General features: G+C 40.3%; 1 protein-coding gene across 1 annotated transcript in view; it reads right to left on the reverse strand.

Moving 5' to 3' along the window:
• The window catches only part of HEPHL1 (hephaestin like 1), a 108,070-nt gene that overhangs the window by 36,154 nt on the left and 50,249 nt on the right, over window positions 1-21,667 (reverse strand). Inside the window, exons 5-11 of the mRNA XM_049889508.1 lie at window positions 18,532-18,786; window positions 12,501-12,669; window positions 10,052-10,191; window positions 9,592-9,723; window positions 6,915-7,126; window positions 1,835-1,985; window positions 305-517 (exon numbers count right to left, since the gene is read on the reverse strand). Of these exons, the coding sequence (XP_049745465.1) occupies window positions 305-517; window positions 1,835-1,985; window positions 6,915-7,126; window positions 9,592-9,723; window positions 10,052-10,191; window positions 12,501-12,669; window positions 18,532-18,786 (1,272 nt within the window). The remainder of the gene's footprint in view (window positions 1-304; window positions 518-1,834; window positions 1,986-6,914; window positions 7,127-9,591; window positions 9,724-10,051; window positions 10,192-12,500; window positions 12,670-18,531; window positions 18,787-21,667) is intronic.

Below are 21,667 nucleotides of genomic sequence, written 5' to 3' on the forward strand. Positions count from 1 at the left end.
CTTCCTTGGAACTGAACTGTTCACAGATATAAATCAAGGGCATCCTCTAAGGATTTGTGTGGCAAGGCAGTTAGAAGCCTCCCATTCTGCTCTGTGTATGTTATTGTAGATGTTTCTCTTCTGTCCTTTACACTATGTATTTCAAGTGAAATCGTTAGAATGCTCTGATTTTAATCAAGATGATATCTCTTTCCACACCTGTCTGAACTGCCCAAATCCTACCAATTTTTTCTGGGGGAGAACTCTAAGAGGTTGTATCCCAAGGTAGGAGTTTGGTCACCTGTGCAGGACCCCCCAAGCTTACCTGCACGGTCTGGCTGCATAAATACCGTTGCAGAGGTGTGGGGGAATAGGGCCAGGGTGTCACGGTGAGTCCCTTGGAGGTGGATGGTGTTCCCTTGGAAATAAACTCCATGCATGTCGGTATCGGTGCCCATTCCAATCATATGCCAGGAGACTCGATCCTTTTTGCACATGGTTAGGCCTGGCTGGTTGCCATACATATAGCCATTAATAGCTAAGTGAAAGGAAAAACAGGGCCTACTTTAATTATGCTCACATACTGAAAACACATCATCTTGGTGAAAGATAGGGGTGTATGTGCGGTATATGGGGAGAGTGCAATTGCGTAAACTATTTACAGAAGATCCTTGTTATCAGATAGTAAATGGTACTGGGGAAAAGATACACAGCGAGTCCATTTAAAATTGTTTTTATTACTGTTAGGTCCTGTTTAGTCAGTTCCAACTCACAGGGACCCTATGACCAACAGAACAAAACACTGCCTGGTCTTGCGCCATCCTCAGAAACATTGTTGTGTTTGGGCCCATTGTCGTAGCCACTGTGTCAATCCATCGACTCTATGTTGAGGAGGCAGATCTTCCCCAGTGGTATTCTGAGTACCTTCCAACCTGAGGGGCTCATCTTCTAGCACTATATACCAGACAGTGTTCTGCTGCTATTCATGAGGTTTTCACTGGCCAATTTTTTTAGAAGTGGATCGCCAGGTCCTTCTTCCTAGTATTTCTCAGTCTGGAAGCTCCACTGAAACCTGTCCACCATGGGTGACCCTGCTGGTATTTGAAATACCGGTGGCATAGCTTCCAGCATCTCAGCAACACATAAGCCCCCACAGTACGACAAACTGACAGGCGAGTGGTGGATTTAAAATGGACACCAAAAACTATCATGAATAATGAAAATATACTAAAATTATGAATATAGTCTACTTATCAGTACTAAATCTAAGAATCAATCAGGAATACATCAGGTTGTTTCCGGTCATAATTTTTCTGAGTTAGTCACCACCATTGACAAGGTGGTTTGCTATTGCAACAACTGATACAAGACAGGGAGCAAGAATTAAGTAATTCCTCCCAAGTAAAGACCTGGGATCGGAGTGGCTAGTATTTCACAAATTACCACTTCAGGCAGTCACCCATACTACTTGATAAGAGATATATTGCTCCATAATGATTATCTCCAATTATCACCGAGTGTTACCAGACTTAATGATGTTAATGTGAACCCAAGGGAGGGTATTTTGTCCATTTTCTACATTTCGATGTAATGTGATCTTTGTAAGCTCAAACTTTATGTTGCTTCATCTCAGACTGAAAAAGTGTATTAGAAGTATTAGTTAAGCTTCACAGTATCTCTGGGAGATAGGGACGTTTCACCATACCTTGTGAAGCTGAAGCCGTGAAGTAACTTACTACTCACGATCAAGAATAATACCCAAGAAACAAAATTTAAGATATTTGTAACATTTCCCAAATATTTTCACTTCACATGCAATTAAGTCTTTCTTTTAGAGGAGGGTAGTTTTTCATACCATGCATTCGGTTGGATTTCACAAACTCTTTGTCCTCTTTGTCAACACTGAAATGATGCCAGATAAACTTCTGAATGTTTTCATCAAGATACCAGCTCAGATTCTCATCAAAGACTGTGAACAGGAGGTAAAATTCCTTGTCTATTCCTTTCTAAAGGAAGAAAGAAATGAATACATAAAACGTAGAGCTTGCAGGAATTCTTAGCATTGCTTCGTTCTCAGAATTAACACAAAATGGGTTAGGATCATCACCATGTCGGTTTGTAAAGAGCATGATTCCGATGAATACATTCCACACCCAGGAAATTCATCTTTCTTAGAATATCCTTCCCCTCCCCACGTGACTTCCTCAGAGGAACTAAGACCCTGCTCAGTACTTCCTCATTTTTGGTATGCCTATTGTCAGGAGGTCATCATTGTCTTATTCTCCTTACCATGTCCTACGTGGTCTGGCCTGGCCCCCGTCTCTCTCTCTGACTCCATCTCCTTGTGCTCACCTCAGCTCACTCCAGCCACCTTTGCTTTCCCACCAACACACCAACCTCACCCTTGCCTCAGGACATTTTCATGTGCCGTTCCCACTGCCCAGAAGGCTCTCCACCTAGGTCTCGAGTGGCTCATTCCTTTACTTCATTCAGTTCTCTGTATAAATGTCACCTCCTCAAAGAGACCTTCCCCAACCACTGCCTCTAAAAGAGCTGTACACCCTCCATTCTGCCCCAAAACTCACTCTCTTTCCTTTACCCCGCTTTACTTTTCTTCATTGTACTTACCTCCATCTGAAATCATATTTTATTTATTAACTTCTATTTTTACAGGAAACCCTGGTGGTATAGTGGTTAAGAGCTATGGCTGCTAACCAACAAACAGGCCGGCAGTTGGAATCCACCAGGCACTCCTTGGAAACCATATGGGGCAGTTCTACTCTGTCCTATAAGGTCGCTATGAGTTGGAATTGACACGACGGCAATGAGTTTTTTTGGTTTTGGAGTTTTACTATTTTTCTCTCACTGCAGTGTAGGCTTCATGAGGGTAGAGACATTTTGTGTTCCTCTCTACATCCCCAGCTCCGAGAATAATGCCTGGCACTCAGTAAATGTTTGTGTGTGAAATAATGAATTTATATCAGTGATGAGACTTGGCTAAATTACGTCAATTTGAGTTGATGTTGGGGGGCCTATGGATTACTTCGCACTGTGCATATTCCTAACCAAGTTGCTTGAGCGTATCTGACCACAGAACACCCTGAATTGCTGAAAAAAGTTTTTTTCTCCAAACCTGAACCAGAGAGGTGACTATGTTCTGTTCCTCAGTGTCTTCCTACCTTGACTTGTGCTCTATTCTGATCCACCCTCTATTCTATCCCACTGCCTGCCCCAGAGGGATCCTCAGCAATGCCATCTAACCTCATCTCTCTCCTCCTCAAACTGGCCAATCAATTTAAACTCTCAATGATCCAGTCCCCGCCACCTACTCAGCCTCATCTCTTGACTCTTCCCTCCTGGTACACTGACTGAAGCAAGACCAAGTTCCTTGCGACTCTCTGAACTTGCTGTGTTCTGCATGCCTCTGTCCTTTGTGCATGTATCTCCTCAACCTTGACAGTCTGCCACCCTTTCTCCTTGCAAACCCCTTGAGTTACCTCTGTGATGCTTTCCTAGCTCCTCATCGAAGATGTGGGTACTCCTGTTGTACCTTATGTATGTTTACATTATTGCTTTATTACATGTTTTAAAAGCAGTGGTTTAAGATCATGAGCCATGGAAAGAAATATTTTCAAAATAAAATAGAAAAAATTGGAAAAAAATAAGGGATCTCTCTCTCTCTATATATATATATATATTTAAAAAGCTCATGGGCAATGGCAGCAGGCAGACCTAGGTTTTGACGCCTGGTCTGCTTACCTGTGGTGATACCTGGGCAAATAATTCACCCTCTCTAAACCCTAATTCTCTCATTTGCAAATGAGCATAATACTTGTTCCCACCTCATGTTTTTTGTGAGGATTAAATTAGATAATACAGTAAAGCACTCAACGTAACACCTGGCAAATATTAAGCACTCAGTTAATGTTAGCTGTTATTATGAGCCATGATTGCAATTGTCGATAGTGCAAGAATGAACCACAAAAGGAGGTGAGTTGGAGGATTTCATCACTTGAGGTATTTGGAGGATAACTGGGGAGATAAGTCTATGAGGATGGGAAACTAGTCCAGGAAAAGGATGGAAGGAAAGTGACAGGGCCCTACGACCTGTGCATGGAAACTTCTGGGAGCAGACCACTCCCCTGGAGTATCTAAGCAACAGGTGGTGTCCGTAGCACAGAGCTATTTTGTAAACAGCATCTAAGTCAGTATGTTCTAGATTCCCACAGCAGCAGGTAACTGGGAGGTCTGAGCCCTAAACCATCACACAACTGAGTGTTTAAATGTGGATAAGCTACGGTAAGAGAGTTTTGTGGATAAGATAAGTAAGTTTTGCAGATGAGATTGTCCTGGAATTTTCAGTGTCTATTTCCTTTTTTTTTTTTTTTTATTTCCAGGCAACACATTTAATGTTTGAGTTATGTGTAATACAGCATCTTCTGTTAGGTAAACTTCTTAATATAACCTTCGGGATAAGAGTTTTCACCTTGTATTTCATATACTTAACTATAAATAATTACTGAGTGCCAACGATGTACCAGGAATTGTTCTAGGAAATAAAGATAAGACAGACACGGTCCCTGCTCCATGGTACTTACATTCTCTTAGGAGGAAACATACTACACACCTAGAAAGGTGAATGGGAATGCAGCATAAGTGGGCAAGAGGGGGTGTGGTGAGAGATGATATAGGACAGGGCCAGCATGTAGAGTTCAGTCTGAGTATGCTAAGAATTCACTGGAGGGGTTTAAACAAAGAAGTGACTTGATCTTCTTTGCATTAAAAAAAAAAGTCTCAGGCTTGCTGCCCTGTAATGAAATAGATCATGTGGGGGAAGGGAGGACATGAAAGGCAGGCAACTAGATGCAACGTGTGGTCCTGGATTAAAGCCTACCCCAGAAAAAGGATGTTTTTCTTTTGTCATAAAGTATGTATTAAAGAGTATTAATGAGACAATTAGCAAAAATTTGAAAGGAACTGTAGTTTAGATAATAGTACCGTATCAAGGTTAGTTTCCTGACTTTGATCATTACATTGTGTTTGCGTCAGAGAGTATCCTTGTTTTTACGAAACACATACTGAAGAGACATCATGCCTGCAACTTAAACAGTGCAGGCGAAAGAAAAAAAAAAAAACAGAAAAAAGAAAGAGACTAATAAAGCAAATGAGGTTAAATATTTATACTCAGGGGATCTGGGTGAAAAATATGGGACTATTGGGAATTCTTTGTAGCTTTTTTTGTAACTTTTCCATAAGTCTGAAATTATTTCAAAATGAAAAGTTGAAGACAGATATGGTTGCGTAGGTGGATGAATGAATGGCTGGATGGATCAATAGATGATGGAGAAGAGAGGCAGTGAATTTAACAGAATGACTATTGCGGTAGGTCATGCATGTTAGAAAACAGCCGTATATCATCTGGCCTTATTCAATGACATCCATCCATTAACAACCGAGGAGAATTTACACTTACTTGAAAGAGATGTAAACACCTCTCTCTGTGTTCATCTCTCCATCTGCCTAGAAAGAGGCCCATGTTTTTACCTGTAGAGGGCCTGAACATGGTAGGTGTTTCGTAAGTATTTCTTGCCTTGAAAACAACTTTCCTTTTGGCCCAGTGGACTTCTTTCTCAATCAAATTCAAGATATGGGTGTCTCAGGTTAGTATTACTTTTTTAATGAATGTTGTTTAAGTAGATGGACCCTTAACAGTATAGGCTCAGGCAACTCCCACAGACTAGAAGATGTTCCTAGAAAACCTCAAAAATTACTATTAAGTGAATGGAACAGGGGCAAAATAAGAAATTCCTTGCAAAAGCTTTCCAGCAGTCAACCTCCTTGGCTCAAGTATTTCGCCTGAAGGCAGCAGGACAATGTATTGGAAAAAAGATAAAGTCGGATGCTCAAAGCCCTACATTCTCCTGCTGACTTTCACAACTTATTAGGTGTTTCCTGAGATACACATGAAGTCTTGGCACCTCAGTGTCCTCAGCTTTAAAGTAGGGGTAATCATTCTGCTTTGCCTTCTATAATCGTTATTTTGTCAAGTACAGCATAAATAGTCATTCTTATTACACATACTCTATTGGGGACCCAGTCAGAGGACCAGGAACACACTAGCCTCCAGTAGTCATTCCAGGCTTGGTCCTTTGTGCAAGGACATGAAGATACTGTGTGTTTTTTAAACCTAGAAATTCCTCTGAGCTCAGAGATGAGCCCAAATACTATTAAACACTATAAAATATACCACCTAAAGAAAATTTCTTGCTATTTATGATTGGTGAAGTCCAAATGGTTAAATAACTGGATTTTCCTCTTTTTATCAATGTGTTTAATGTCATATAGACATAGCTTTAATACACTAATCAGTGCATCTAGCCAAGCTGCCATGTTGAGACTTGCAAGAAATCATCCACATGGCTTTCTTATTCTTTTAGCGATAGTGATTATCTTCCAGTTTACAGTGCTCCTGAATTAGAGCTGTGGTTCTCAAGCTTGGCTGCACATTCAAATCCCCTGGGAAGTCTGACTTAATTGGTGTGGAGTGCCTGAATAAGACAATATTTTAAAAGTCCTCAGGCTGTTTAATGTGCAGGCAAGTTAGAGAAGCCTGTGTCCAAGAGGAAAGGATCCCAAGAAGCATTCCATGTAGATCTCGGAAGATTCCAGAATGAAAGCAATGCACAAGAAAGAGACCCACAGAATCCCAGTTACAACAAGCAGAAACTGGGTTCCCGGGTTGACATTTATAACTTGGAAATTCGGATCTTAAATTTACAACCACAACAACAAACCATTCTGTAGAAGTCAATTTCAAGAGGAAAGAGGAGAAATCGATGTTTGTAACTGACTCTTCATCACCACCTAATCTCTGGCCATATTACTGACCTTTCCCACACACAATCTTGAGAACTTGGTGACATCTGATGGCCTACCTGTGTTCCATCAGCATTAAGAACGCCCTTCTTACAGACCAGCAGAGGCCCTACGAGGCCAGAGCTGGTATCCTTGATTGCCTCAACTGCTGAGAAGTAAAGATAGGTCAGACACGGGGGGTCAGCAGCTGTTGGGCTTACGCTTTCAGGCACCGTCCACCTATATGTGAAGGTTTCACCTGGCTTCACATGCGCCCCTGGTTTCAGAAACCCTAAGGAGGTAAATGAAACAATTACTCAAAGCAACAGCTAAGAACATTAAAGTTGTCAGACTAGGTCACCAGCTCTGATGATGATATATTTTGGATAAGGACAGTTGTTCTCTCTTATGTATCCTACCAGAGGCCACTGCCACGGTCTACTGTTTTATAAGAAGCTGAAATAAAAGGATTATCTTCTTCTTAGATTGCATACTATTTTTTACTCAAATATCAGGTTTGCCAAATACTAAAATATATTGCCAATTCAACAATTAAAGGTAAATACATAAAATACTATTGAGTGCCTTCTATGTGGAATATATGTTGCTTGGCCCTATAGAGGATTCCCAAAAAACTTCAGCAAGAACCCTATCTTTAAAGGGTTTGCAATCTAGGTGGGTGAACTAGGAAACAACCCGAATAACTACAAGCTGAAACCCACTGTCGCTGGGTCAGTTCTGACTCAGAATGACCCCATAGGGTTTCCAAGGCTGTAAATCTCAATGGAAGCAGACTGCCACATCTTTCTCCAAAGGAGCCACTGGTGGTTTTGAACCACAAACCTTTTGGTTAGCAGTTGATCACTTTAATCATTGTGCCTCCAGGGCTCCTAACTACAAGATAGAGGAGGTAAATGAATGACAAGGATTAAAAGGTGGCAAATGACAATCCAGGATGCAAACTCAGGTCTGCCTAATTCCAAAGTCTGCACTTAACCCCCACACTATATCACTGAATGAACACATTGAATCTCCCCTACTGGACTGAGGTCAGGGATTATTTCTACATCTCATCTGGTGCTTAGCAAAAAGGTGTTCAGTAAGTTTGTTGAGTTGAAAAATAGCAAAAACAGTTAAGGGGACTTCTAAGTCAATTGGCAAAATAATTCTATTATGAAAACATTCTGCATCCCACTTTGAAATGTGGCGTCTGGGGTCTTAAATGCTAACAAGCGGCCATCTAAGATGCATCAATCGGTCTCAACCCACCTGGATCAAAGGAGAATGAAGAACACCAAGGTCACACGATAACTAAGAGCCCAAGAGACAGAAAGGGCCACGTGAACCAGAGACTTACATCATCCTGAGACCAGAAGAACTAAATGGTGCCCGGCCATAACCGATGACTGCCCTGACAGGGAGCACAACTGAGAACCCCTGAGGGAGCAGGAGATCAGTGGGATGCAGACCCCAAATTCTCATAAAAAGACCAGACTTAATGGTCTGACTGAGACTAGAGGAATCCCGGCAGTCATGGTCCCCAAGCCTTCTGTTGGCCCAGGACAGGAACCATTCCCGAAGACAACTCATCAGACATGGAAGGGACTGGACAATGGGTAGGAGAGAGATGCTGATGAAGAGTGAGCTACTTGTATCAGGTGGACACTTGAGACTGTGTTGGCATCTCCTGTCTGGAGGGGAGATAGGAGGGTAGAGAGGGTTAGAAACTGGCAAAATTGTCACGAAAGGAGAGACTGGAAGGGCTGACTCATTAGGGGGAGAGTAAGTGGGAGTATGGAGTAAGGTGTATATAAGCTTATATGTGACAGACTGACTTGATATGTAAACGTTCACTTAAAGTTCAATAAAAATTACTTGAAAAAAAAGAAAAAGCAAACATTTTGGATGTTACTGGTGTTCTTTCTGCGCACACACACACAAAAGTCATTCTCAGCATTTTGATCTATGGCATGAAAGAGAGCAGGTACAGGGGAAGTTGTGCAGCAAGGTACAGATTGGGGAAAGGGAATTCTACCTCCATTCCTTCCTTCTCTGTCCCCTCACCATCAAGACACAACCTGCTCTGGACTAGGCCTGGACTCACACTTGGGTATGAGGAAGTATCCCTGGCAGCCAGGATGTCTTTAGCAGTGAGGTGGGAAGGGTACCAAGAAGACCAGACGTTTCCCAGGAGGAGTATCATGAATGGAAATATAATTCCTGCTGCCACTGAGATAAAGTCACCTTTCTTACATGCAGAGCCTACGCTAACTACTCTGTGGTGGAGGGAAGCCATATATTTGTTCTGAATAAATCTTTATTGATAGATATGGAAAAAAAGACTATATTTAAAATTTTGGTGTTAAAAAACATTGGTAATCAGATTCCTCCTCAGCCTTCACCCACAGACTCTCATGCAACCTTCAGGAGAAATGTTCTCCATCTTAGAGGAGTGGAAGTGACGGTAAAAGTAGCTAATTTTGAGATTTACTACATTATTGGGAGAGGGAAAGGAATTTTCCTTTCCTGTGGGCCAGACCCTGTCCCGAATTCTCTCCATCTCTCCCCAAAGCCCTGTGAGCTGGTTATTATTATCTGCATTTGATAAGAATAAGGTTCAGAAGGTTTAAATAATTGCCTAAACTCACAGAGCTGGTAAGTGAAGAAACCAGAATTTGAGTCAGGTCTGTCTCATTCTAAGTCCTCTGCTCACTCATCAGTATCCTGTTTCCTTCCCACACCCAGGCTGAGACTTACCATCTATGTTTGGGGCTGCATCCGCTGCTTTGTCATAGATCACACCATGGGGCAAAATGCTGTACACCCTGTCTGCTTTGTTTGCAAAGGTCACTAACAGGGTATCACCCACCTCTGCCTTGATGACCGGGCCTAAAAAAAAAAAAGAGAAGAGGATGATAAGACACAGAAAGGAGTGAAAAGGAGCAGGAGAAGAAGATCATTCTACGTAGAGGTATATAACCCAAAAAAAAACAAACTGATTGCTGTCGAGTTGATTCCAACTCATAGTGACCCTATAGGACAGGGTAGAACTGCCCCATAGAGTTTCCAAGGAGTGTCTGGTGGATTTGAACTGCTGACCCTTTGGTTAGCAGCCATAGCACTTAACCACTATGCCACCAGGGTTTCCTGGGTAGATGTACATACCCAGCTAAAATATCTCCCCTGATTCAGAACATGAGAAATGGTTTTACAGTACCAAGAATTCCAAGATGGTCTTTTGCCTCAGAGAGTTTCTTTCTTCGTGTAAAAGTTGCATCAATATACTCGACATAGTGAACCTTCCAATATTTTCCTCCTATTCTGCTGTCCCCTTGTGTGAAGTAGGGTTCAGAGTCACTGCAGAAAGACATGGGAAGCAGACTGAGAATACTTCTTCACATATCCACTAATTGCCTTAATTGTGGAGCTTCATTTCATGATCTTTAACCCACTCACCCACCTATCCTCCCAAAAAGACTGCACAGGCTTCAAGCAAGTACTCAGGAAGAGTCAGCCAGCCTGAAAAGTCTTCAAAAGCTGAATGATGCCCAAGCTCATTTCTCTCTTAGCTATTGTATTTTCTTCCCCAGAGGTCCAACACCCGAAGAAGACACAGGTAAACTCCTTACTTAACAATATTGGAGTCCCAGAATGGTGTCCTACAAAGTAACAAAGGGCTAACTGGTTTCTTTGCAGAATAAACATCCCTGTATCTCTTGCTTATGTCAATATGAATAGTCTCTGCATTTAGTAAGCTCTTTGATATTTGGCGTGTTTGAGGAATGGAGTGTCTAGTTAATCAAATAGTTTAATTAATGAGCGTTATCCTGTAAGTTATATATGTGAAATTTCCAAGTTGTGAAAAACAATAATATAAATTCTAATACTGTCTCTATATGATCTTATTTCTGTCAATAGTAACATCACTCTCCCAGTCACACAGACATAGAACTGTCTTTGTTTTTTATTTCTGCTTCTCCCTCTTATCTTGCTCATCCTTACTTTGTAACTTTCTTTTGCATCCTTCCATCTTTTCTTTTCCTTTTGTTTTCCCACTGCCACACCCTAGTTGTACCACCTTGTGTTTGAACCATTATTTGACCCTCCTTCTCTATCTCGACAGCACTGGGGTGGGGGGGTTCTCTATCTCACACTGAGTCATGCTTTTTTTTTTTTTCCTCAGCAAACAAGTACTACAAGATTAATCTTCTCAAAAGGTGATTTTCATTGTCATTAACTTGCTCCAAAATCTTCGCTTGCTTCCAGCTGCCAATCAGATAAAGTGCAAATTCCTTAGTATAGGATTAAAGGACTTCTGCAATCAGTATCCAATTAACTTTATTCCAATTCTCTTCCTATTGTTCTACACAAACGCCTATTCCCTTACGAAAATCCTCCGCTCCAGTCATTCAGATCTAATCGCCCTCCCCTACACAACAGATGCACTGCATTACTTCCTGCATCTAAAATCCTCCTCCCTTCACAATTCACTTACATAGACATAAATTCTATCATCCTTCGAGACCCTGCTTAAATTCCACTTCCTCTATAAAGTCTTCTCTGGTTATCTTATCTCACTCTGAATGCCTGGGGAACTCCCTGGCTGAGCCACTGGTAGAAAAATGAATGAATGAATGTATGAAATTCACAGTGAAACAAACAAAGGGTTTCTAATCATTCAACACAACAAGAATTTTTTAAACATTCCCCCATGTATAAAAAGGACAATAAGATAATAGCAATGATTCCTGGTATGGCACTGTACTTTTTTTTAATGCTTTCATAGATATCATCGCCTCTGATTCCTTCATCACAAGTCACAAGAGTCTACACCCACTTAATGCATTGTTAGATTTAATTTGACAAACGCTATATGCTGGGTTAGAAACCCTGGTGCATAGTGGTTAAGTGCTACAGCTGCTAACCAAAAGATCGGCAGTTCAAATCCACCTGGTGCTCCTTGGGAACTTTATGGGGCAGTTCTACTCTGTCCTATAGGGTCACTATGAGTCAGAATCAACTCGACAGCAATGGGTAGTGGATAATGTGCTATGGGATCAGAGAAAGAAAATGATTACTTACGACTCATGGGGCCATTAGAGGTTTCATTTAAGAGGTGACATGGGGATCAAGCTTTAAAGGATAAATGGCATTTTACTGGACAGGGAGGGAAAGAACATTCTGGGTAGAGTGGGCATAATTTACATCAGGATGCCCTTGAACAACAAAAAAAGGGTGACCTTCCTTGGCCAGTTCACCTTCATTGAAAGAGAGTTCTGATTTACTCTCTCGTCCAGACTGTCTGCTCCATATGTACAAAGGCCTCATCTTATTTTCTGTCAGCTTAGATTTCCCATGGCATTTAGCACTGTAGTTTTCACATTACAGGTGCCCAAGAAATGTTAGCCTAATGAATAAATGAATGAATTAATTAATCTAGTCCTTTGATTTAGCCAGCATGTCATGAAGGAATAAATACTCTGACAACTCTCAGTGGTACTTATACTACGGGGCTAAGAACTGCCTAAGTGATGTCATTATGAAACCCATGAAGCATGTACCCATCACAGCAGTACCTAGAATACAAATGAGGTCACAAGGAAAAGCCTACCAGATGCCTCTCTTACAGGAAGCTTAAAAACACCAGCTAAGAGTAGACCGCTTACCTGCCAGAGGCATTTAGGGGAAGGCCACTGAATTTGTTGTAGCCTTGAGGACCATAATCCCAAAGAATTTTTTCAGCAGCAACAAAGTAGTGCCTCTGTTGACCCTTCATCTTTGGGTGGGAGAAAACGCTGTTGCAGGTACCAACATTGTATTGCCCCAGCATACCAGCTGCAGAACATGGGAAAGCCATAAATGAAGATATAAATGCTCACAAAAGGAAGACATTATACAGGAAAACACTGGTAGATTTGACTTCATGAATGTGTAAAATTTTTGTACAGAATGTGTAAAACTTTTGTATAGAAAACAGGACCATAAACAAAGTTAAAGTAAAGGATAAATGACAAGGTGGAGAAGGGAGAAGCATTTGTAACACATCTGACAAAGAGATTAATGTATAAATCATTCTTAAAAACAAGGGGGAAAAAATGTAAATCTCTCAATAGAAAATGGGCAAGAAAACAAATGTCCAAATCCATTTCCATCAAGTCAATTCCAACTTATAGTGACCCTATAGGACGGCACTGGGTTTTTGGGTTGGGACAGAGTAGAACTACCCCACAGGGTTTCCAAGCAGCAGCTGGTGGATTAGAACTACTGAACTTTTGGTTACCAGTCATAGCTCTTAACAACCGTGCCATCAGGGCTCCACTGTGAAAAATCATAACCAACATCATGGAACAATTTGTATAAAAATTGTTAAATGGGAACCTAATTTGCCGTGTAAACTTTTACCTAACACACAATAAACTGTTTTTTAAAGGGTTTACAAAATAAATACAATTGGGCCATAAAAAATGAAAAAAGCTTAATTAAAATGACATTGTTGCTTACTTGGGGCCCTGGTAGTGCAGTGATTTTAAGAGCTCCGCTGCTAACAAAAAGGTTAGCAGTTCGAATCCACCAGGCACTCCTTGGAAACGCTTGGGGCAGTTCTACTCTGTCCTACAGGGTCGCTATGAGTCAGAATCGATAGCAATGGATTTGGTTTGGTTGCTCACTTATCAGATTGGTAAAGATTAGAAAGACCGATCACTCCCAGTGTTGGTAGACGAATCGGGAAAGGGCATGCTCATACACTGTGGATGGAAGACTAACAATTTCTAAGGGAGGATTTGGCAATATATGTCAAAAGCTTTTAAAGAAAAAATCAAATTCTTTGAACCAGGAGTTCCAAATCTAGAACTTTTCCTAAGGAAATGTTCAGACAAAAATGCAAAAATATCCTTTTTTTAAAGTTTTTTTTTTTGTTCTTTAGATGAAGGTTTACAGAGCAAATTAGTTTCTCATTAAACAATTAATACACATATTGTTTTGTGATATTGGTTGCCAACCCCACAACATGCCAACACTCTCCCCTTCTCAACCTTGGGTTCCCCATTACCAGCTTTTCTGTCCCCTCTTGCCGTCTTATCCTTGCCCCTGGGCTGGTGTGCACATTTAGCCTTGTTTTGTTTTATGGGCCTGTCTAATCTTTGGCTGAAGGGTGAACCCCAGGAGTGACATCATTATTGAGTTATAAGGGTGTCCAGGAGCCATAGTCTTGGGGTTTCTCCAGTCTCTGTCAGACCAGTAAGTCTGGTCTTTTTTCTTTCTGGGAGTTAGAATTTTGTCCTACATTTTCCTCCACCTCTGTCTGGGACCCTCTATTGTGATCCCTGTCAGAGCAGTCGGTGCTGGTATCCAGGCACGATCTAGTTGTGCTAGACTCAGTTTGGTGGATGCTGTGGTAGTTGTGGTCCATTAGTCCTTTGGATTAATCTTTCCCTTGTGTCTTGGTTTTCTTCATTCTCCCTTGCTTTAGGTGGGGTGAAACCAGTGAAGTATCTTAGGTGGCCCCTCATGAGCTTTTAAGACCCCAGATGCTACTCACCAAAGTAGAATGTAGAACATTTTCTTTATAACCTTTGTTATGCCAATTGAGCTAGATGTTTCCCAAGACTATGGTTCCCACAGCCCTCAGCCCAGCAGTTGGTCCCTCAGGGAGTTTAGATGTGTCTATGGAGCTTCCATGACCTTGCCTTGTACAGGCTGTACTGGCCTCCCCAGTATTGTGTACTGTCTTACCCTTCACCAAAGCTACCGCTTATCTATTGTCTATTTAGTGTTTTTGCCTATCTTTGTCAGATTTGTCGTAATCAAAAAATTTTTTCCAGTCTGTAGGTTCTCTTTTTACTCTTTTGGCAAATGGTCTTTTGATGAGCATAAGTGTTTAATTTTTAGAAGATACCAGTTACCTAGCTTATCTTCTGGAGTTTGTGTATTGTTAGTTATGGTTTGTATCCTGTTAATGCTGTGTATTAGGGCCTCTAGTGTTGACCCTTTTTTTCTTCTATCATCTTTATAGTTTTTGGTTTTATATTTAGGTCTTTGATCAATTTTGAATTAGCTTTTGTGTATGGTGTGAGGTATGGGTCCTGTTTCATTTTTTTGCAGATGGACATCCAGTTCTGCCGGCACCATTTGTGAAAAAAGACTGTCTTATCCCCATTTGATGGACTTTGGGCCTTTGTCAATGACCAGGTGACCATAGGTGGATGGATTTATATCTGGGTTCTCAATTCTCTTCAATTGGTCAATGTGTCTGTCATTGTACCAGTACCAGGCTGTTTTGACTACTGCAGCTGTATAGTAGGCTCTGAGGTCAGGTAGTGCGAGTCCTCCTACTTTATTCTTCTTCTTACAATAGTGCTTTACTTATCCGGGGCTTCCTCCCTTTCCATATAAAGTTAATGATTAGTTTTTCCATCTCTTTAAAGAATGCTGTTGGTATTTGGATCAGAATTACATTGTATTTGTAGATTGCTTTAGGTAGAATCGACATTTTTACAAGGTTAAGTCTACCTACTCATGAGTGTGGTATGTTTTTCCTTTTATGTAGGTCTCTTTTGGTTTCTTGCAGTAGTTTTTTGTAGTTTTCTTTGTATAGGTCTTTTACATCTCTGCTTAGATTTATTCCTATGTATTTTATTATTTTAGGGGCTATTATAAATGGTATTGTTTTCCTCATTTCCTTTTCGTCCTTCTCTTTACTGTCGTATAGGAATTCAACTGATTTTTGTATGTTTATCTTGTATCCTGCTAATCTGCTGAATCTTTCTATTAGTTCCACTAGTTTTTTCATGGAGTCTTTCAGGTTTTCTATGTACGGTACAATATCATCTGCAAATAGGGACAGTTTTGCTTCTTCCTTCCCAATTTGGATGCCCTATATTTATTTTTCTTACCTTATTTGCTCTAGCTAGGACTTGCAGCACAATGTTAAACAGAAGTGGTGATGAAGGGCATCCTTGTCTTAACTTTTGTTCTCAAGGGGAATGTTTTCAGCCTCTCTCCATTAAGAATGATGTTGGCTTTTGGTTTTGTACAGATGCCCTTTATTATGTTGAGGAATTTTCCTTCTATACCTATTTTATTGAGAGTTTTTATCAAGAATTGGTGTTGGACTTTGTCAAATGCCTTTTCTGCGTTGATTGAGATGATCATGTGATTCTTTTATTCATGTGATGGATTATGTTGATTGATTTTCTAATGTTGAACCATCCTTGCATACCTGGTATGAATCCTACTTGGCTGTGGTATATTATTTCTTTGATATGATGCTGAATTCTATAGTCTAGAATCCAAAAATATCTTCAAATTGATGTTCATCAAAGATGTTAATGACAGCAAAAAAGGAAAATACAAGCGTTCAGCAGTACAGTGCTGATTAAGTAATTTGTAATCTCCTTATAATGGACACAGGATGCATTAAAAATGAAATAAATGTAGATTCACTGACATGGAAATATATCTGTAATATCTTAAGTGGGAAAAAGCAAGCTAAAAAAATTCATAGTCTGATTTCAATTTATCAATGACATGTTCATTTATAACCAAAAAAACACTTGCCATTGAGTCTATTGCAACTCATGGCAACCCCTCGTGTGTCAGGGTAGAATTGTGCACCACAGGGTTTTCAATGGCTGATTTTCCGGAAGTAGATTGCCAGGCCTTTCTTCCAAAGCACCTCTAGGTGGATTTGAACCTCCAGCCTTTTGGTTAGCAGCTGAGTGCCTTAGCCATTCATACCACCCAGGGGTCCCATGCATTTACATATAAAAGTATACAGGAGATTTTCACCAAAATGTGAAGTCAGAATCTGTGGATGGGATTACTGGTTTTTAAGAGTGACTATGTAGTTTCTAATCTTTTTACAACATTTTTTTCCCCCTGAGAGTAAGAACAATTTAGAATTTGGGGAATACTGTGTTTCACTGAATGTATAAACACCAGCTTATGTCCACGACTACTGGCCAAGCTTAAGAGTCTTTTAGTCTCAAATGACTGCTAATGCCTTGATTTTAAAATTACAGTTTCTTCCCAGAGTTAATAGTATGAGACCCTTTAAGAATAGAAGCCTTTTTCTTATTAATCTTCTTCTTCCCAAAACAGTGTCTGGTACATACTAACTGATCAACAAATGTTTAGTGAGTTGAATTCAATTGGAATAATTCAGCTGACTAATGCTAAGATGAGCTGTTCAGAACAAGAATCTAAGGAGCCCTGAATAGTTGAATCCCTGTACCTCTTAGTGTCTGTGTGTAGTCAGTTTCCAAATTTAATCAGCCTTTTTTTTTTTTTTTGTCTCTACACCATTGACACATTTTTTTCTATTCTTATTTTCACTATCTCAGGCCAGACTCTTTATATGTCAATGTCATAACTCTAATCTTGTCAATGCTTCTTACCTAGCATCTCTGGGCAGAATCTCCCCATCAAGTCCTTTCTGCATACAGATATCACATTTAGCTTCCAAATTGCTACTCTGATTGTGCCACTAGTGTGCCTAAGGAGCTATAAGGACTCACGATTGCCTTCCAGACAGAGTATCAACTCTTTAGCCTTCAAAGCCCCTCCCAATGACACCCTATCTGCTTTTCTAGGCTTCTCTCTAATCGTTCCTATGCCATAAACCTAAATCTAGTTGCTGTTGAGACAATTCGAACTCATGGCAACCCCACGAGTGTCACAGTTGAACTGTGCTCCATAGGGTATTCAATAGCTGATTTTTTGGAAGTAGACTGCCAGGGCTTTCTTCCAAGGTACCTCTGGGTGAACTCGAACTGCCAACCTTTCATTTGGCAGCCGAGCGTGTTAACCTTTTGCACTACCCAGGGATTCCACCATGAATCTTATGGTCCAGCGAAGTAAAGACGTATTCTATTTGGTCCCAAGGAACCAAGACTAAGTCATTCAATGGGCATTTCATTCAGTAAATGTTTATCATGCCCCTACCATGAGTTAGGGGCAAACTCAATGGCAGCTAGCAACAACAACAACCATAACCCATCAAGTGAGCTATAGGTCAATGAATTTTTCCTCAAGATAAGGAAGAACTTTCTAATTGAGCAATCTGGAGATGAAATGAGATGCTTGAATTATTTGAGAGATGTTCAACAGGGAATTCAAGAATTATGGGGGATTAGTCCGGACTATCTATAAAGTCTTTCCAATGCTAAAAACGTATGATTCTATTTACAGTTGCTCAGATAGAACATGTGTTTCTTCCTGTTCAAGTTGCTTCTTCTGTCTGGAAAGCTGGCCTTCCTTTCTCCATCTATTTAATGTCTACCCGTATTTCAAGACTCACACTAGGAGCCAGCTCCTTCAAAAAGACTCTCTCAGAGAAGTGCGTATAGCACCCAAAGAGTATTTATCTCAATCTGCCTCAAATTTGACACTTTTTGTGAGTGTCTATGTCTAACTATTAGATTGTAGGTTCCTTGATGGTCTTATAATTTCTTTCCCCCTGCTTGTTCATGGGGAAGTGACCAATAAGTATCAGTTAATGGGATGCTAGGTAAGTGAGCATTGTACATTTTCCTATATATTTAAAAAGTATTTATAAGTCCCCCAGCCAAGAAGGTACCACTGAATGAACACTATTTATTGTAACATTCTACAAAAAAAACAAAAAAACAAAAACCCAGTGCCGTCGAGTCGATTTCGACTCATAGTGTCTCTAAATCTGCTCTTTTTAAAAGTTACCTTGTAAGTGGTCACTGACTTGGCAGGTTATCATCCACTTCCCAGGATTCTCAACTATCATTTCCGTGGTCAGGAAGGTGGCTGGGAACAGGTTGACAACATCAGTTCGGTGCCCTCTGCTGATGAAGGTATTACCATAGAAATAGATGGAATGGATGTCTATCTCACTCCCCATTCCAAAGAGGTGCCAGGACACAGATTCACCAACACACATTTCAGGCTCTGGGAAGTTTCCAAAGAGGTATCCGTTGAGGGCTGAAAAACAGAAACACACTGGTGCAAGAGACTCCCCTGTGGAGGTGAGCAGGACCAGAGCTGTTGGCAATAAATACACAAACACAGCTGGCAAGTCTGCTCAGATCGTTGATTTTAAGATATACATGCAGAAATGCATGGCCCCTTTTAAAAAAAAATATTGTCCTGGGAAGGAAGGAAGAGTCCTATTGGCCTTTTCAAAAGAAAAGCACTCAGTAAGAGTGACAATCAGCACACAAAGCACCAACAGCCTCCAGAGCTCTATGTGAACTCAACAAGGAGGTCAGGAGTAAATGGCACGCTGCTCAGACTCCCAGGATGGCTCCATCACTTCAATGCAATCCTTCATTGCCGTATCTGCCTTCCTCACCAACCTCTGCATTCCTTGGGGCTAGAAACCCTGTCTTACTCATTTTACAGCTATTAGGACCTAGCAGAAAAGCTGGCAGGTGGTAGGTACTTAATTTAAGTGACAAAATCATGCAGCAAGGTGGTAAGGAAGTGAACTGATTACAAAGGACTTATGAGGCATGCATGTATTTTGTGACTTTAAAAGCAGGGGAGAAAAACAGTTTGTACTAGATCTTGCTGGGGCAGAATCTTATTGATTGAGCTTATGCCATAAGTCCAGGACCTAATACATTTGAATCATCTAAATGGCAGTCGCAAAAATACAGACAAAAATTTGATTTGGGGTTTTAAAAAGTCATAATGTTATCTCTCAAATTCAAAACTGAGTCAAAAAGCAATTGCTACTAAGATAATAATGACTTAGGCAGCACAATTAATTCTAAATCATTTCAATAAATTTAAAACCATATTTAAATACATTAATAAATTATGTATTGATCGAACATCTTCTATAGACTAGCTTTTTAAAAGTTAATTTATTTTCTATACTTGTTTGGTCTCCGTTGTCAGTCTGAAGAAGAACTGATTGTTTGCAAACACCTACTTCTCCATACAGACTTTTCTTTTTTTAAGGTAGCCTATATTTACTTGAAGGAGCCCTGGTGGTGGTGCAATGGTTAAGTGCTAGGCTGCTAACTGAAAGGGTGGTGGTTCAAACCCACCCAGCAGCTCCATGGGAGAAAAGACCTGATGATCTGCTACTATAAAGATTACAGCCTAGAAAACTCTATGGGATAGTTCTACTCCATCACTTGGGGTTGCTATTAGTCAGAAAAAACTTGATGGCACTCAACAATAACAGCATCTTTACTTAGCAATTCATTCTTTTCTATTGGAGATTTTCACTCTAAAAGAGAGAGTAAGGAATTATGTGGGCATCTGAGCCTGAAACCATCACAATTAGTACTTTTCAGGAATATTTGAGATCATAACTCCCATTTTATAAAGAACAGGGATAAAACTTAAGCAGTCACAGTAATGATTTGAATTTAGGTCTTTTTTTTTTTCTCCATCTTCCATTTTGATTCCTGCCTCTCTCCCTTCTGATCTTCCTCCCTCCTTTACTTCCTTCCCTCATAAAATATTTTCTAAGCACCCACTACACACACACACAAAAAAAACAGAAATTTTACTGGAAGAAAAAGAGAGGGTATGTGGTACAATGGAAATAGTCAGTGTACTGAGAATCATGCCTTGATACTGGCACTAATTATCACTTTGACCTTAGGCAAGTCACTGATTGTCTCTTGACCTCAGTTTCCTCATCTGTAAAATGGGGGAGGTTGGATAGTGTTCAGCTCCTTTCCTCTCTCTTATGATTTTACGACTACATTGAAGGCTACTTCCATTAGGTTGATTCTGAGAGACAGTCAAGCAAAAGATGGAGGAGATTTGTCAATAAAGGAAATCGGGTGTTTACGTTGAAGATTTCCTTTATGTTCGCTAGAACTCTCTAGGAAAAGAGTGGAGCAAGACCACCAAATAATCTCTATACCATAAAATTCTTCATTAAGCCTCTGCTCCCCAAAACTGGGATGGGGTAGGTGTTCTGTCTCAGCTGACGGGATAACAATGGAAATCCACTACTTTGGATGAGTACCGGGCTCTTTGTTGATTTAAAGAATGGCTGGGAAACCTAACAACTTCACAAGTATATATTTAAAGCCCATTTGTAGCATAACTCTTGACATTGAGCAGTCACTCAGAAAATGGTTACTAGATAAAGCAACAGGTGGCAAAACACAGGATTTAAATTTTTTTTTTTTTTTTAATTTTGGTGAAAGTATACACAGCCAAACATACGCCATTTCAAAAATTTCTACATGTATAATTCAGTGGCATTGGTTACATTATTCAAGTTTTGCTAGCATTTTCTCTTTTCCACATTATTTTACCACCATTCTCTTAAACTCACTGCCTCCTAAGCTTCCCATCCAATCTTTCAAGTTGCCATTGTCAATTTGATCTCACACAGATAATTCTTTAAAAGAGCACAATGCTCAAAGCAGATGTACTTTACTAATTAAAATAAGTTTTTTTTTTTTTTTTTTTTGGTTCAAAGAAGACTGCATGAGATAGTTTTGGTTTCAGGTTTAAAGTTTAGAGATTATCTCAGAGCAGTAGTTTTGGGGGTTCGTCCAGCCTCAATGGCTCCAGAAAGTCTGAATTCCATTGACAATTTGAAATTCCGTCCCACATTTCTCTCCCTTTTGACCAGAATTCTTCTACAGAATCTTTGATCAAAACATTCAGTAATGGTAGCCAGGCACCATCCAGTTCTTCTGATCTCATGGCAGAGGAGGCAGTTTAAAACACAGGATTATTATACGGTGATGATTTGGTTCTCTTGTCTCCTTTCTATCAATCTAAACCCACCCATCCTCTGGGCTCACCACACATCCTGATTATAAAATTAATTCCTCCATTTTCTGTTACACAATTTTGTCCATATTTCATACCCAATTAACAC

Source organism: Elephas maximus, chromosome 7, assembly GCF_024166365.1.
Source record: "Elephas maximus indicus isolate mEleMax1 chromosome 7, mEleMax1 primary haplotype, whole genome shotgun sequence".
Taxonomy (NCBI): Eukaryota; Metazoa; Chordata; class Mammalia; order Proboscidea; family Elephantidae; genus Elephas; species Elephas maximus.